Source organism: Vespula pensylvanica, chromosome 6 (genome assembly GCF_014466175.1).
Source record: "Vespula pensylvanica isolate Volc-1 chromosome 6, ASM1446617v1, whole genome shotgun sequence".
NCBI classification, from domain to species: domain Eukaryota; kingdom Metazoa; phylum Arthropoda; class Insecta; order Hymenoptera; family Vespidae; genus Vespula; species Vespula pensylvanica.
Window position 1 is genome coordinate 2,517,745 of NC_057690.1, and position 14,980 is coordinate 2,532,724.

General features: G+C 35.7%; 1 protein-coding gene across 1 annotated transcript in view; it reads left to right on the forward strand.

Annotated features, from left to right (window-relative positions):
• LOC122629885 (la-related protein Larp4B-like) overlaps nucleotides 1–14,980 on the forward strand; it is a 138,336-nt gene that overhangs the window by 17,294 nt on the left and 106,062 nt on the right. The window contains exon 2 of the mRNA XM_043813747.1: nucleotides 4,583–4,771. Coding sequence (XP_043669682.1) covers nucleotides 4,583–4,771 — 189 coding nt within the window. The remainder of the gene's footprint in view (nucleotides 1–4,582; nucleotides 4,772–14,980) is intronic.

A 14,980-nucleotide genomic window follows, 5' to 3' on the forward strand; every position in this document is an offset into this window, starting at 1 on the left:
GTTGATAGCATGACGTTGGACGTTTTGTCGTCGCGTTTAAACTACAAATTCGAGCGTTTTGTCGCGCGTAATTACGTGACACGAAACACGAGTTTGCGCGTACACGTGATGGTCGCTTGCATGCGACAATCTCATTGTCGTAATCTCTTGCACTTCGGACAACTTCAAAAGAAAATATTTTCTACACACCCTACACTTCGAAACGCATTTGTAATTTCATACAAAAAAGAAATCTATTAAAAGAATCCTTTCAGAAAGAATAATTATGGATTAACGAAAAAAAAAAATAAGAAGAAGAAAAAAGAATACGGTACGACTGATTTATTAGGGGAATAAAAAAAACTAAGAAATTAGTAACCATACGAGCCTACGGCATTACTTCAAAAGTAACTACACCATGGATTATTCGTATTTATGAGTGTTGTAAGTAAAGCTTTATCGTACATATATATATATATATGTATGCGTCTATATATATATATAGGTAAGTATATCTATAGATAGGTACATCGAAGCTATAGCAAATCGTACGTCGTAGATTTGCATAGGTCGCACACGAGGTTGAACCTCGGCATGCTTTTAGACGACGTTGGTCATCATCCTTCTCCTTCTCTTTTGCTCTCTCTCTCTCTCTCTCTCTCTCTCTCTCTCTCTCCCTCTCTCTCTTTCTTTTTCTCTTTGTCTTATTCTTCGTCTCTTTGAAAATATACTATACATATATCCCTCTTGCACTCGGCGGTAGCGTGTCGCTACGAAATTGATACCTGTCGCGAAATTGCCTCGACGTAAGTGTAATGTTCGGTAAAACGCGTAATTATCCCCCTTCTCCGTACACTTTCGTTCCGCAGCATATCCGAAACGCATTGCCCGAAGGTTCCGCATTTATTTCTTTCCCCTCGCACTCGATAGCTCGCAATGGGCGAACGTAATTTTCACTTATCGTCGAGGAAGATATTTTCGAGATATCGTTCGGCATGCCTCTTCACGTTGTGGTCATCTTAATGACGACGACAACGACGACGATGACGATGACGATGACGATGACGATGATGATGACGATGATGATGATGATGATGATGATGATGATGATGATAATGATGATGATGATGATTCGTGATGTAAGGCTGAAATTCAATGATGTTATAGGTACCTTGTAGATTATTTCTTTTCGCAAGAAAACGAGAAGGAAGTTAATAGATAAAAACTTTTTTCATCTACTGTATAAATATACGAAACATGATCGATTTCTCGAAAATTTATATTTACGAATCTTTTTCTAACAATTTTAACATAACATAAAATTATTCGTTTAGTATTAATCAATCTGTATATTATCTATTTCACTGATCATTTATAAATTTGTATCTGTAATAAGTGATTAAAAAGGGATTTATATATATACATATACATATATATATATATATATGTATGTATGTATATATAATACATATAATAAGGCATTAAAACGTATTAACAGATTTATTATTCCCATAAGTATATTTATTACGAAAAGAACGTTGAGAACGTGGTATAATTCTCTCGAGTTCTCGATGAAAGAAGATATAAATTCCGTAACGTTTTCTTCGAGGTCGCTTCGTTAATGAAGTAGTTTGACTTGCGTTTATCTCGTTAGAGCATCCTGGCGCTTTGACATTGCGAGCAATGTTAGGAACACGAACGAACGAACGAACGCCCATTGGCCAGCTGTCGTTGGCCCGGCGTAATGTCCATTTCTTTTGACAACGTTGAAAAAAGAGAAGAAAAAATTACATTATTACCGAAAAACACGTGTAATTCTAGCTCAGAAGGAGATGAACAGCTAGGAAATTACGATAGTTTCTTGACCTTCCATGATTACACGTATCTTTTCGTGACTTCATTCTCTTGAACGATATTAAAGAGAAAATCATTCTATATCAACCGTTTTATTACGTTCCAGAAGGACGTGATCGTTTCTATTTTTCTTCTTTATTTTTCTCCCCTTGTGTTTGATCCAGCATCATTTCTTATATCGTTTTTATAATTATTAAATTTTTTTTCTTTTCTTTTTTTTTGTTTTCTTTTCAAAACGTCAAGCGTTATCTCTTCTCGATTATCTCCATAATTTATTCCCTATAACTTAGTGCGTATTTATTGTGCGCAATTTATTTAAAAATCTACAGTGCCATATTTAATAATATTTATACACGTAAAAAAGCAAAGTAGGATTTCCGCTTCACATTTATATCTGAAATGGAAGGACAAGTTTTTCATAGGCACGTTCGTCGAGGCAAATCAAACAGTTAGAAAGCGTCCAACGTTGCGCTACATTGTTTTTCTTCGACGTTCTTATAACTCTGTAGCAAATAGATTATTGCAAAAAACAACATCGATCTCGTCTATCGGATTAGTATGTATCCACATTTTGCGCCGACACGTAGAACCTTCTATCGTTCGAAAAATTATTATCCATGTAAACTGAACAAAGAGAGTAAAAAGGAAAAAAAAAACAAAAAGAAGAAGAAGAACGGGAAAAGAGAATAAAAATGGAAAAAGGAAATACTCGGAATTTAAAAAGTGGGAAAATATTTACTATAATTAGACGAGTGTGTTTTACTTAAAATTTATGTCTTATCAAGGTCGGATAAATGTTTCCTGTTAAATATGGAAAACAGAGAGAGAGAGAGAGAGAGAGAGAGAGAGAGAGAGAAAGAGATAGAATATGTTAAACTGTTTCCTACAGTTTGGTGGAATGTCAGTTCGATAAACAGAAAATAATTCGATGGCTCCGATTAGAATCACGAGCGTCGAAGTAGAGCACGTTAACTCACGAATTTTAGGAGTTTATTATTTCGGTTTTGGCGTTAACTGCGGCCGAGGTAACGACAAGAGACATTCGCCAGACCACCCCGAAACTATACCCCTCTGTTCCTCTCTTCTTCCTTCTTCCTAAAGCCCCCGATTGGACTCTCTTTCCATTGCGTCGTGTTCAATCGTGCCCTGATATTCGAACGTCGAGGTTGAAAATAACTAAATCTCTAGGATGGTCGAGCTATGGAGGTTTCGTTGAACGGTGACGTAAGAAACCACGAGAGTTATGTGGAAAATGTGTAAACTCGTCGTCGACTACAAAGTATGATGTTATTACTTATGCATGTATATATTTACGAATATATATATATATATATATATATATATAATATAAATATATAAATATATATATGTGTGTGTGTGTATATACATGCGTCTGTCTCTCTCGTCTGTGTAAATATGCTAGATCAGCAGAATGAAAATCATGGCGTGCAGCACCATGTATATATGTATTTCATGAAATGAAACACCTTTCGTTTCCTCAGTTCGTAAATGCCTATTATCAGTGTAGGTATAACCTCACGTGGTAAAGAATATAATTCGCACGTGTCAACAACTCGCTGACAAATATTTCCTTTTCTCCTGGCGGCGAGCCACGTTGTAGATGCATTGGTACGTGTCAACGGATAGGCAACGATTGCACGTTCTCCCTCCCTCCTTCGTTGTATTCCTTCTTCCTGTTGCCTCGCAGCAACGCGTAAGGTATATTAAATAATTAATTAGAAAAGAAAATTCTTATTCGATAAATTTCATCCACTATCGCTGAAAGAAAATAATCTTTTTGTTTCGAAAAATTTTCAACTTATAATACCGTATTATATTTAATACATTTCTCACGAAAATATTCATTACTTCCACTTTCCTTTTTTTTTCTTTTTACACTTGAGATCGTTCTATCAATTCGATAAAAAGAAATTTCTTTAATTTATCCTCGTACGCATCAAATCAACGTAATATCAAGAAGAAGAAAAAAGAAAGAAAAGAAAAAGAGAAAATAGAAAAAATGATTCGAGGCGCCTATCGCGTATGAGAAAAGGCAAAGATTACGAGAATTCTTTTCTCTCTTATTTTTCACGCCAGAGACACTCACACAATGGACCACACGCGCGACGACCTCGAAACGAGCAACGTCTTGGCTACGACGCAGGGTCGTCGACGGCTCGTGTCGTCTATCTTTGTTAGAAAGGCTCGCATTCGGGCGAGAATACTAACGCCTCTCGTCTTTCTTCTTACCGGTTAAAGAACCTTTCATCCGCGATGTTCTGCCGATGCCACGCAGATGACTTCGTCGGGACTCGTGCTTGTAAACGAGCTGCAAGATTGACGAGCAAACTATATTTTTTTCTCTGTCTTCCTCTTTCTCTCTCTCTCTCTCTCTCTCTCTCTCTTTCTTACTTTCTCCCTCTTTAACGATAAAAAGTTTTAGTTCATAGTTTCGACACGACGACACTTTTCTTTCAGTTCTTTTTTTATCTTTTCCTTTCTCTCTCCCTCTCTCTCTCACTCTCTATCTCTCTTTTTCTTTGACTCTTTATCTTCTCGTTGAAATATTTATTATATTATTTCTATCCTTTCGAACGCAATAAATTTGAAATCTGTCCGGGCGAGACAATTTTTCTTTCATTTCTTTACAACGTAAAAATGAAAAATTACAAGTGGACGGATTAAATTCGAGACGATAAGAAATTTTGGAGACGAAACAGATATCGTTAATTATCGCGTTTGTTTGCAGTGGCCAACGTGGTTCTTCCGGCCTGATTTACCTCTCGCTTCGGCTCTGCCTACCAGTCACGTTGCAAATTCTAGCAACGTCAGCAGTTCGAACGTTTTGTCATCTAGATCTCATCAGGATGTTCAAAAGGGATCGGAGAATCCTTACAGTAACAATAGGATTCATGGACAAACGCCGACTATCTGTACGGTGAGTCATTTTTAAATATCTATAATATTTCGACGTTCGTTCAATCTTTGTGAAGAAAAAAAAAAAAAAAAGAAAATACATCTTGATTTTTCTCCTATGCTCTCAAACGAATTTATCCTTACAATAACTGAACAATTAATATGCACAGTCGAAAAATATAATTAACCTATTATTGGAAAATATTAGACTAAGTTAACTTTCTACGTCTAACGAGAAACAACATGGTACAGAAACGTACGAGCCGGCACTTGTGTCAAGGTAGCGAAACTGATTACTTTTGCTAGGCTCAACCCGAAACGGGTGACTCTCTTTTCTGGCTCGGTCGATATCCAATTTACAGTTTTGTCACAATCGTATTACCTCGTTTCTTGGAAAAAGTGAGGGAAAGTAGGAATTGCGGAGACTCAATTGCGTCGACGTGAATCGAACGAAAGACGTACTTACATACCTTCTGTCCTTGTTATGTTTCAAAACGATCAAACTGTTCGAGCGCACGTGTCTCCTTTAAATGAAAGACTCTTCGGTTGTTCTTCTTCGTTAAATACAGGAAACATTAGAGTGAGTGAGATAGAGAGATAACAAACAAAGTAAAGATAATGGTTATTCCGTATATATTGATATACGTCGTACGTATTTCGTACACTTTACTAAACTATATTGAAAGAAGCAAAACATATTTATTGTTCTATATAATTCTACGTATTTCATACACCTCACTGAACTATATCGAAAAAAGAAAAACATATTTATTGTTCTATACAATCTCGATCGTAGATGTTCTCAATGATGATCTCAATGTTTACGTTTCTTTCGTATTTCGATCTTCGTATTCTCGTTTAGCTCATTAGTCGTAGGTACGTCGTAGAAGAATCAACATCGTTCGAAGATCGAAGCCCAACGATAAATTTTAACTTTACTTTTATACTTTTCCTTTCGATGTAAGTAATTTTTAATTATTATAATTCTTTTATTAAGCAGCACGTAATTATATCTTAAATGATTAATGTATATATCTTATGTACGTGTGTATATATATGTGTGTATAACCAAGATTAGAGTGGTAATTGGATAAAAATCCAATAAGTTCCATCGATTCTTTCGTCTTCTTCTTCTTCTTCTTCTTCTTCTTCTTCTTCTTCTTCTTCTTTTTATTATTATTTCAACAATTATTATTTTATCGTGATAATTGTTACGTAAGAATATTTATGATCACGCGATAAATCTTATTGTTACAATCTAACCGACGTATCGTATTAAACGAAAGTTTCTTAAGACAGGAGAATGGATTGTCCTTTGTCTAATCGCATTCTATTCTTGACTAGATCGATCGATTGACAATTTTTCTGCGTAATTTCATCGAATAAAAAAAGGAAAAATTATTTTGAACGTTACGATCTCAATCGTTTCTTTCTTCTTTTCCCTTTCTTTTTTTTTTTTTTTTATACGAATCGACACAGGACTTCTTTCTTTTATTTCTTATTCTCTTTCTCTTTCTTTCTCATCGTTTTAGAAGAACTCGACAATAATGCGTGCGTGCCCGAATGTAATTGAACGCCGTTATACTCCCTTTATTTCCCTTCGTTTCGTTTTTTTACGAGCGAAAACGGGAAACGACGATTGCTAGCGACTATTTTTATTTTTCCACGTAACTGTCTAACATCGTATCCAGGATACGCATATGGATACTTACGCTTATGATCGTAAGAGATAGCAATATTTATCGGTTGAATTATTGTGTAACGGAATTTTTCACCCAAGAAGCTACAATATTGATATTTTTTTTTCTCCATTTATATATACGTTTATAGTACGTGATGTGTACATATATATATATATATATATATATATATATATATATGTAGACATGAAAGATTAACTTCTTGGATCGAGCAGATTAAGATTTCGTAGCGTTTTTTTTTTTTTTTTTTTTTTTTTTTTATATAAAGGAGAGACGATGATTGAGTAACGTCGAATCTCGTTGAGATTCAAAGCACACTAGCGCAACCTTAATGATCATGGATGATGTTAATAATAGTAGTTTCAGTGATTGCTCTGCGACCAATTTCACGGCCACTCGGTTTTTTTTTTTTTTTCTTTTTTTTTTGTCTCCTTCTAACGTATCTCGATGATCACTACACATGTTAGTTCGTATTTATACGTATATGCGTATATACATATGTATGTAACATACAGTAGGAAGAAAGAGTGAGAGAGAAAGACAAAGCTACCGATGGAAACGGCAAACGACTGGGACGTTTAATAACGACAGAGAACAGCACTGAAATTCAACCATAAAATCATTAATCGCATCGTTTACCCGCTTACGATTTACCGAGCAACGAGGAAGTAGCTAGCTAAAGGGAGGAGCCAAGAAAAGGCCACACAACGACGAACGGTGACCAACCGTTAATGATGACGAATGATCTACTTTTTCTCTTTATAAAATAAATTTTTAAGAAAAAGAAGAAGAAAATAAAATAACATAAATTCGCGGATAAGAACTCGTACTTTATAAATATTGCCGTTTGTTTTTCTTTACGGTTAATTGTTTGTAGAGGATAGTTTAATCAAATTTATCAATGGATAGTCTCTTACGACTAGTCATTGAAATTCACAAAATTAAAATTCATTCGAAATCTTATATATTTCTTTTTATTATTATTATCTTTTTTTTTTTTATTTCAAAAATATACGAGCTTGTCGGGTCTTATTTTTTAACTTTTTCTTCTTCAATTTTAACAAATTTACTTTTAATTAAAAGAAAATATTTTTTCTTTTTCCTTTTACAGAGATGTCAATGGTATACTACACTTTCGAATCGTTAATTATTTATTCCAACGTTTTATTATTTTTTATTTAATAAAACAGATATAATTTTTTTATTTTTTTTCCTCCTTTTTTTCTTTTCTTTTTATCTTATATATATATATATATATATATATATATATATATATATATATAAATGTCAACGAAATATATTTTCGAATAGTTAATTTGTTCGAACGTTCTTAGAGATACGAATCGACCTTAATTCATACGACTACCTAGCTGAATTGATCTCGTTGGCGAGCGTGCCACGACGACGTTCTCGCTAAAATTAGCGTGAACGAGAGTGCACGCGCTCGAGTAGAGCGACCGCTGCACGCTTCTACCTAAGAGAGAAAGAGAGAAATGCATTTCTTTTTTCGTTTGATTTTGTAAAAATACGATATGGAAAATTTTCCGCTTGAACGAATTGGATTACTCTAATATTTAAATTTCTCACGTGATTCGTCACGCGAATCGTCATTTTGTATTATATAGGTGTTTTAATTATAAGTGTTTTAACGATTTGCTATTTTTTTTTCTTTTTTTTTTACATACTTATTCATTAAACACTTACAAGCGATCAGAGGATTTGTTTTGTTAAAAAATTTAACGGTATAAAATGATAAAGTTTCTGCTTCGATAAATACCTGCTATATATTTTATGTTGCAATATAAGAAAATAAATTGTTTTTTTTTTTTCTTTCTTCTATTTTTTTCTCCCTTTCGTTTCCTTCAATTTTCATGATAGTAAATGATCTCAATTTTCTGCTTCGATAAATATACCTTATATATTTGCAATTCTTTTTCTTTTCTTCTAACGAAGGGTAGAGATTTCTGAAAAAATATCTCTAAATTACATTGACCAATAAATCTCGTCAATTATCGTTAAAATTCATTTACACAGATACACATATAATAGTTATTGTAAAGAGAGAGAAAAAAAGAGAGAGAGAGGCAGAAAAAAATAGAAACAAATCGATTTATTTTTCCGTAATAACAAATAGAATTCTAAGATGTCTCAAATTCGAGGACGAAACGAATCGAACCGACTTCTTTTTTTTTTTCTTTTTTTTTTCGAGAGCATCACACGTAACTCTACGTCACTTCACGAAGTTCGTTTCGTACGAACACGGAACTACCGTAATCCTTCCTCGATGATGGGACAATGGCTACCATTGGTCGCAAATGAGACGGACAAGCGACTCGTTATTAGTTATTCGACTGGTCACCGACAAAAAAGCCAATAATTTCACCGGTGGCGGCTCTAACGACGAGAGAAGCGACAAAAAGCTCAATCTATCAAATTGTCACTGGCCTTTCTATTTCATAGCTCCCCGCCATCCTAATAAGCAATCTTCTTCAAGAAAGAAAGAGCGAGAAAGAAAAAGAGAGAGAGAGAGAGAGAAAGAGAGAGAGAGACAGAGCGTATACCGTAAACCGACATCCAGCAGCTGAATGGGTTCCGGCCGGTACTGACTACCGATTGCCGACTCCGATCACAGGGCCGCTTCTATCTTTTTCTCTTTACGATCTATTCTAAAAAATATTTGAATCTATCCATTTTAAACTTAAGTTCGTATGCGTTAAGATAATTTGATATAAGTACTCCGGAAACCACGAATCTTCTTCGCACGATAATTAAATTCGATCAGAAAAATAATTTCGAAGATAATTTAATTACTTGCGATATTAAAAGGTTTATGATAGCAACGCTTTTCTTTTATTCTGTTTTTTTTTTTTGTTTCTCTTTTGAGAAGACAATTATTGTTATGAATTAATAGATAGAAATTAATTTTATTCGTATTTATTGACGATAAATATTTCAGTATAAATCAGTCCCTGTCTATAGAAAACTGTCCTTCGGAATACACACCGACCACGAGCCAGACGATCAGTACGACTACCGTATTTTCTTGTAATGATTCGTAGTGTAAGGATGGACATCGTACCGGTAGTTAATAATTCCTTGACGTCGTCCTTTTGTTTTCGACGACATATATTCATAGGAACGTGTCTTTTAGCAATCGTAGTCAGCGTCACGTTACATAAAACGACATTTCATTTACTTAAGACACTTTATCGGAGGCTCGTTAATTATTTCCGAGAAATGAGAAGACGACGAAAAACGAATTAACGAGCTTTCGATCGGAAATGATTGATTGTACGACACTTTCGGTTGGATTCGTTCGCGATACTTAATGATTTATCGTCTCGAAAATGTTAATGCCGCGCAGCTAATTGCTTGGGAAGAAACGATCAAGAGAGAGATAACGTGCACTTAATAGAAGAAAAAAGGAAAAAAAATGAGAGAGAGAGAGAGAGAGAGAGAGAGAGAGAGAGAGTCTCAGTGACCTTTCGTATCACCTTCGGGGCTAGATCGTGCCGAATGTGAGCATCGATGAGTCATTCTTTACGTGCCAAAGTATATTTTCAACGCTGACATCACGCGTAATCCTGTTGATCAAGTTCAACGTCGATCGATGTTGAACGCGTATAGGCAAGGTAATTAGCCCGTCGAGGAAATTGTTATACGTATTATCTCGATTAACGAGATTCTAACATTGTACTTGAATATCCTGAACGAATTCACAATCTGAAAAGAGACAAAACTAAGATTCTTTCTTAATGAAATTTATCATCGACCTATTAATCGAATTGTTAAATTGTTAAATTCTTTCGTCAACGGTATCGTCGTGTTATAGAATTTTTGAAAAAATTGAGTTAACTAATTAAAAACAAAAAAAGAAAAGAACAAGAAAAGGAAGAAGAAAAGAAGAAACAGGAACGATCTCTTTTAATAACGTAGAATTTACGTAAGTAATCTGAAAGTAACGATTCAGCAAACACAGCTAGGTAACTATAATAGTTGCACCGAAGGAAGATCATGTAAGGGGTAATAAAATAATCTGGACTTACGATTACGCGACATTCTTGCGACATATTTGGCCGAACGTTATCGCGAGTATTTCAAGGTTAGTGAAGGGCGCATAAATGGAAGACCGGAGTCCAAGCGAGATGTTGTAGTTAAATCCGAAGTAGGACGGACGTAAGGGGTTTACGGGCTTTGGACATCAAGATGAGGTGGTCGCGGATCGTTAGCAGGTCCGTTTTTACTCGGACTTCTCGTCCTCCCCCTTCTCGTTCGTGATCCTCCCTCTTCTCGTACCTTTGACTTGGCTCGTAAGCACGTGGAAAGCCGAGCTGATTGCGAGCTGGCCTCCTACCCAGATCCATGCCTGAGTTACTCGGTTTTACGAGCGTTGCGTGTGGTCGCGCGTTGGAAACTGGTCACTTTCCGGTAGGATATTTTAAATTTAAACGTCCCCACCAAATAGGCTCCCCATTGGGCGCGATATATCGGATTCCACTTTCGCGGTTTCCTTGCGTTAATTTCGATATATGTATTAATGAAATGAGCTTTATCAAAAGAAATCAGTTTAATGTTATATATATCCATATACACCATTCGTGTATGTATAAGACATATTTTTATTACTAACTAGAATATTCATTCGATTTGATTTTTTACCCGAAACGAATTAGATATCGAAGGAATCAAAAAAAAATATTTAGAAAGGAAAGAGACTTAAAAATGTCTAGTTAGCTACTGTTAATACCTCATTGAACTATCTGAAATAAATATGTACGAGTCTCATGGTGGTCTGAATTTATATTACGTCATTATAAACCAATCTAAATTATGTAAACTTCATAAAAATGATCTTAGCACAGTGAGAACGGGTTTGCCCGATATGAAACTGGGATACGCGTACGTACATATCTACGTATCGACGTGTTTACCAGCTGCCGCGGTAAGCTGAAAGAATGTGGTTTTGCTCGTCTCGGCTTAGCGAAGGTATTTGCTTTATGCCGAACTTCTCTTGCGTGAAACATTAAAATAACGTATGAACTTGATTTCGAAGCAGCTATTACAGACTTTTGTCCTTACTATTTGCCGATCGAATCTCATTATGCCCCGTGTCCAATCAGAAAGTAGTCCTATCTGTGTATTATAAGACGTAAGATAAAAAAAGTTGACAGTGAGTTCTTGTATTAAAAAAAAAAAAAAAAAAAGAAGAAGAAGAAAAGATATTAATAAAAAAAAGGAGAGAGAAAAAGAAAAGAAAAAAGGTTAGACGGATTCGTCGATATTCGATGGAAACGTTTTATTCACGGAAATACAATCCAAAATATATTTGAAATGATAAATTTCTTTTTAGCTGAGGTAATGTCATTGATAAAGCTTATAAAATTTTGTTCGAAAAGAGAAAATTTGGATAAAGTCACGCAATCGATTTCGAGCAATTTTGGTAGTAAAATCGGTTTTGGCAACGTACCTATTGTACCTACGTACATCACCGAAACGTGCTACGTATTATTAATGGTGTCACGTATGGTGGAACGTATGCACACCGTCTCATCATGGACAATAACCCAAGGCATTGTGCGATCGGAGATTACGTAAGATCGGGGCCATTCTTTCGTTAATCGGAAATAATCATACGTTTTAAGGATACGAAATTACAGTCTCGTAAAATAGCCATGACCGATCGCACAATAAATATGATAAATTAATACGCCGCTCTTTAAAGAGGGAACCACTTTTCTCTTATAGGGCCGTAATAAAAGCTGTTTACATGCGCGGTTATAAATATATTACGAAGTCGAAGTAGGCCAAATACGTACGTGGTATTTTAATACTCGTGCATTTTCTGTCCACGTAAATTTTCTTTCTCTTTTTCTCTCTTTCCTCTCTTATTCAAGAATCCTTTTGGAAACTTGTACTTTCCGTACGATTACGAATCCTTACCCGTTATTTGAGAAGCCCGAAACGAATATACAATTTTCTTTTAATTTCGGCCAAACTCTTAAATCCTTTCGTTTATCTTCTCTCTTGATTTTTCGGAATGACGGCGAAGACGATTTCGAAATTTCAAGATACGGTCGTTCAAGAGGCCAACGTAGCCAAGAAAAAGGCTTTGTAGAAGAGAAGAAGACAAGAAAAGAAGAAGAAGAAGAAGAAGAAGAAGAAGAAGAAGAAGGAAGAGAAGCAAGAAAAGGAGAAGAAGGTAGAGTAAGGGATTAGGTCGTGGGGGTTGGGAAGGTGAAGTAGTCGGGGGTGGTAAAACGGGAGGAGGAACATCTGCGCCCTTAATTATTTTACAGATTTAGTAGATCGTTATGGCTTGTAAAATTACTTCCAATTTCACGCCCTTAAACTTATTTTATCCGCGCGTTAGCTGCCTATCGGTGCATCGCCGCAAAAGCTTTCGAAGGATATTGGGCATCCTTCGTGGCTAAATTAATGGCCCCTTGTTTATGACTGCATCGACACGCAACGATTCCGTCTCGGATTCCCGTATATACGATGGATAATATGATTCTCTCTCTTTCTCTCTCTCTCTCTTTCTGCTTCTTCTTTTTTTTCCTCTTCTCCATCATCTGTTGCTCGACACTACGATCAAAATTCATCGTTAAAATTTAAGAATGTTATATTTTTCAACCCATTTATCATCTACGCTCCGTTTTTACGATAAATTAATTTATTGTATTTACGAATATAGATACGCGATGGCATATAGAAACGTATAGGAGTATGAGAGAGTTAGTAAATCGTTCCCGACATTCGTCATATTCTTTTTTTCTACCCGATATCGATATTTAATCGATTAGATTTTCTTGAAGCGAGTCGCGTTCCTCGAAGTGATCTTGTGCAAGAAGAAATTAAGAACGACGACTGTAATAAGGAGTGTAAGTAATATCGACTCGGGAAAAAAGAAAAGATTAAGAGAAAAAAGGAAAAGAAAAGAAATGAAAAAAGAAATCGAGAAAATGTACAATTTCATTGGTGGCAGTGTTGCACGACTAATTTTTCTTCGATGTCGTGTTATTTTATAAATGTGTCCGTCCTTTAACATATCCACACACACACACACACACACACACACACACACACACACACAGACTCGTAGCATAGAAACAATCAAACTAAGGAGATTATACTACGCAGCAACCAACGAGTAACTACAATGTAAGAAAGAATCGTAATCGTCGTTGCGTAACGCTGATGCGAGACTAAGCCGCGTCGTGCTCTTGTCATCTAATTTAATGCTAATCATGGAAGATAGAATCTCGCGATCCGTTCTACTCGTCATCTCCGTCATCCTCGTCGTCGTCGTCGTCGTCGTCGTCGTCGTCGTCATCGTCGTGGTCGTCGTCGTTGTCTTCTTCTTCTAATCGTGACAACTCGTTTATGTATAATCCTTCAGAAGCACGGAGACGACTAGTCTCACATCTCCATATATACTTTTTCCCCTTTTATTAACATCGTGCATTTTAAATGAATACCGTGGGAACAAGAGCGCAATTCTAATTACCACGAGTGTTGTTACCACACCTTTGTTCGTCAAAAACATGAGCGCAAAACTTTTATGCGTGATACTTTCGTGGATTTGTCGTTTTATAATATTTTTCTCGAGTGATTATAAATAAGTATTTTCGTTAATAATTCTTTACTTCTGCGAATGTTCGTACAAATTATATCGAACAAAAAAAAGAAAAGAAAAGAAAAGAAAGAAAAAGAAAAAGAAACGGAGGAAGAAGATACCCGGATCAACGAAAGAGATTATTTTATTTTCTATTAACAAGAAACATAGACTCGATCTTGGATAATAAAATTCACGAAGGCGTATTGTTCGAGTATGATCTCGAAACCGATGTTCACGGTTTGAAACGATAAAAGGCTATCGATTCGTCATCGCGCAATCTGATAGAACTAAAAAGAAAATAGAAAATATATATACACGTATACATGAGCTAACATATATATGTAATTACGATCGTTTGAAAGATTTCACGAGTCCACGATACGTTTTACGAAGAATATTCGTTCGAACGAGGTTACATATATCGAGATAAATCTACTTACATGTATCTATACATACGTACATATCTACATGCATACGTACATACGTGCATAGATAGATAAAGATTTTACGCGAAACACTAGGACAGAATCGGAATCGAAAATCGACGAGGGGAATTATCCTCGCGAATAGCGACGCGCGACTACCGGATGCTGAGAGTCGGGGCACGAATCACTGTAATTTAATAAATTGCGATAGCTGCCGTCCCGGGGCAAATTGTAGCATAATCATTCATTAGTAGGTCGTGACTTAGCGTCGGTACTCGCTAACGTGAGTTAGTGTGCGTTCCTATCGATGTTTCTCTCTCTCTCTCTCTCTCTCTCTCTCTTTCTTACTCTTTATTTACGTGTATATAAACGAAAGAGAGAGATAGAGCTAGGCTATAGACTTTATCTGAAGCTCTTCTCTCATCGATGCGGTTGACCGACTCTTATACACGTTTTCTCTCTTTCTCTCTTTCTCTTCCCCCCCCCCT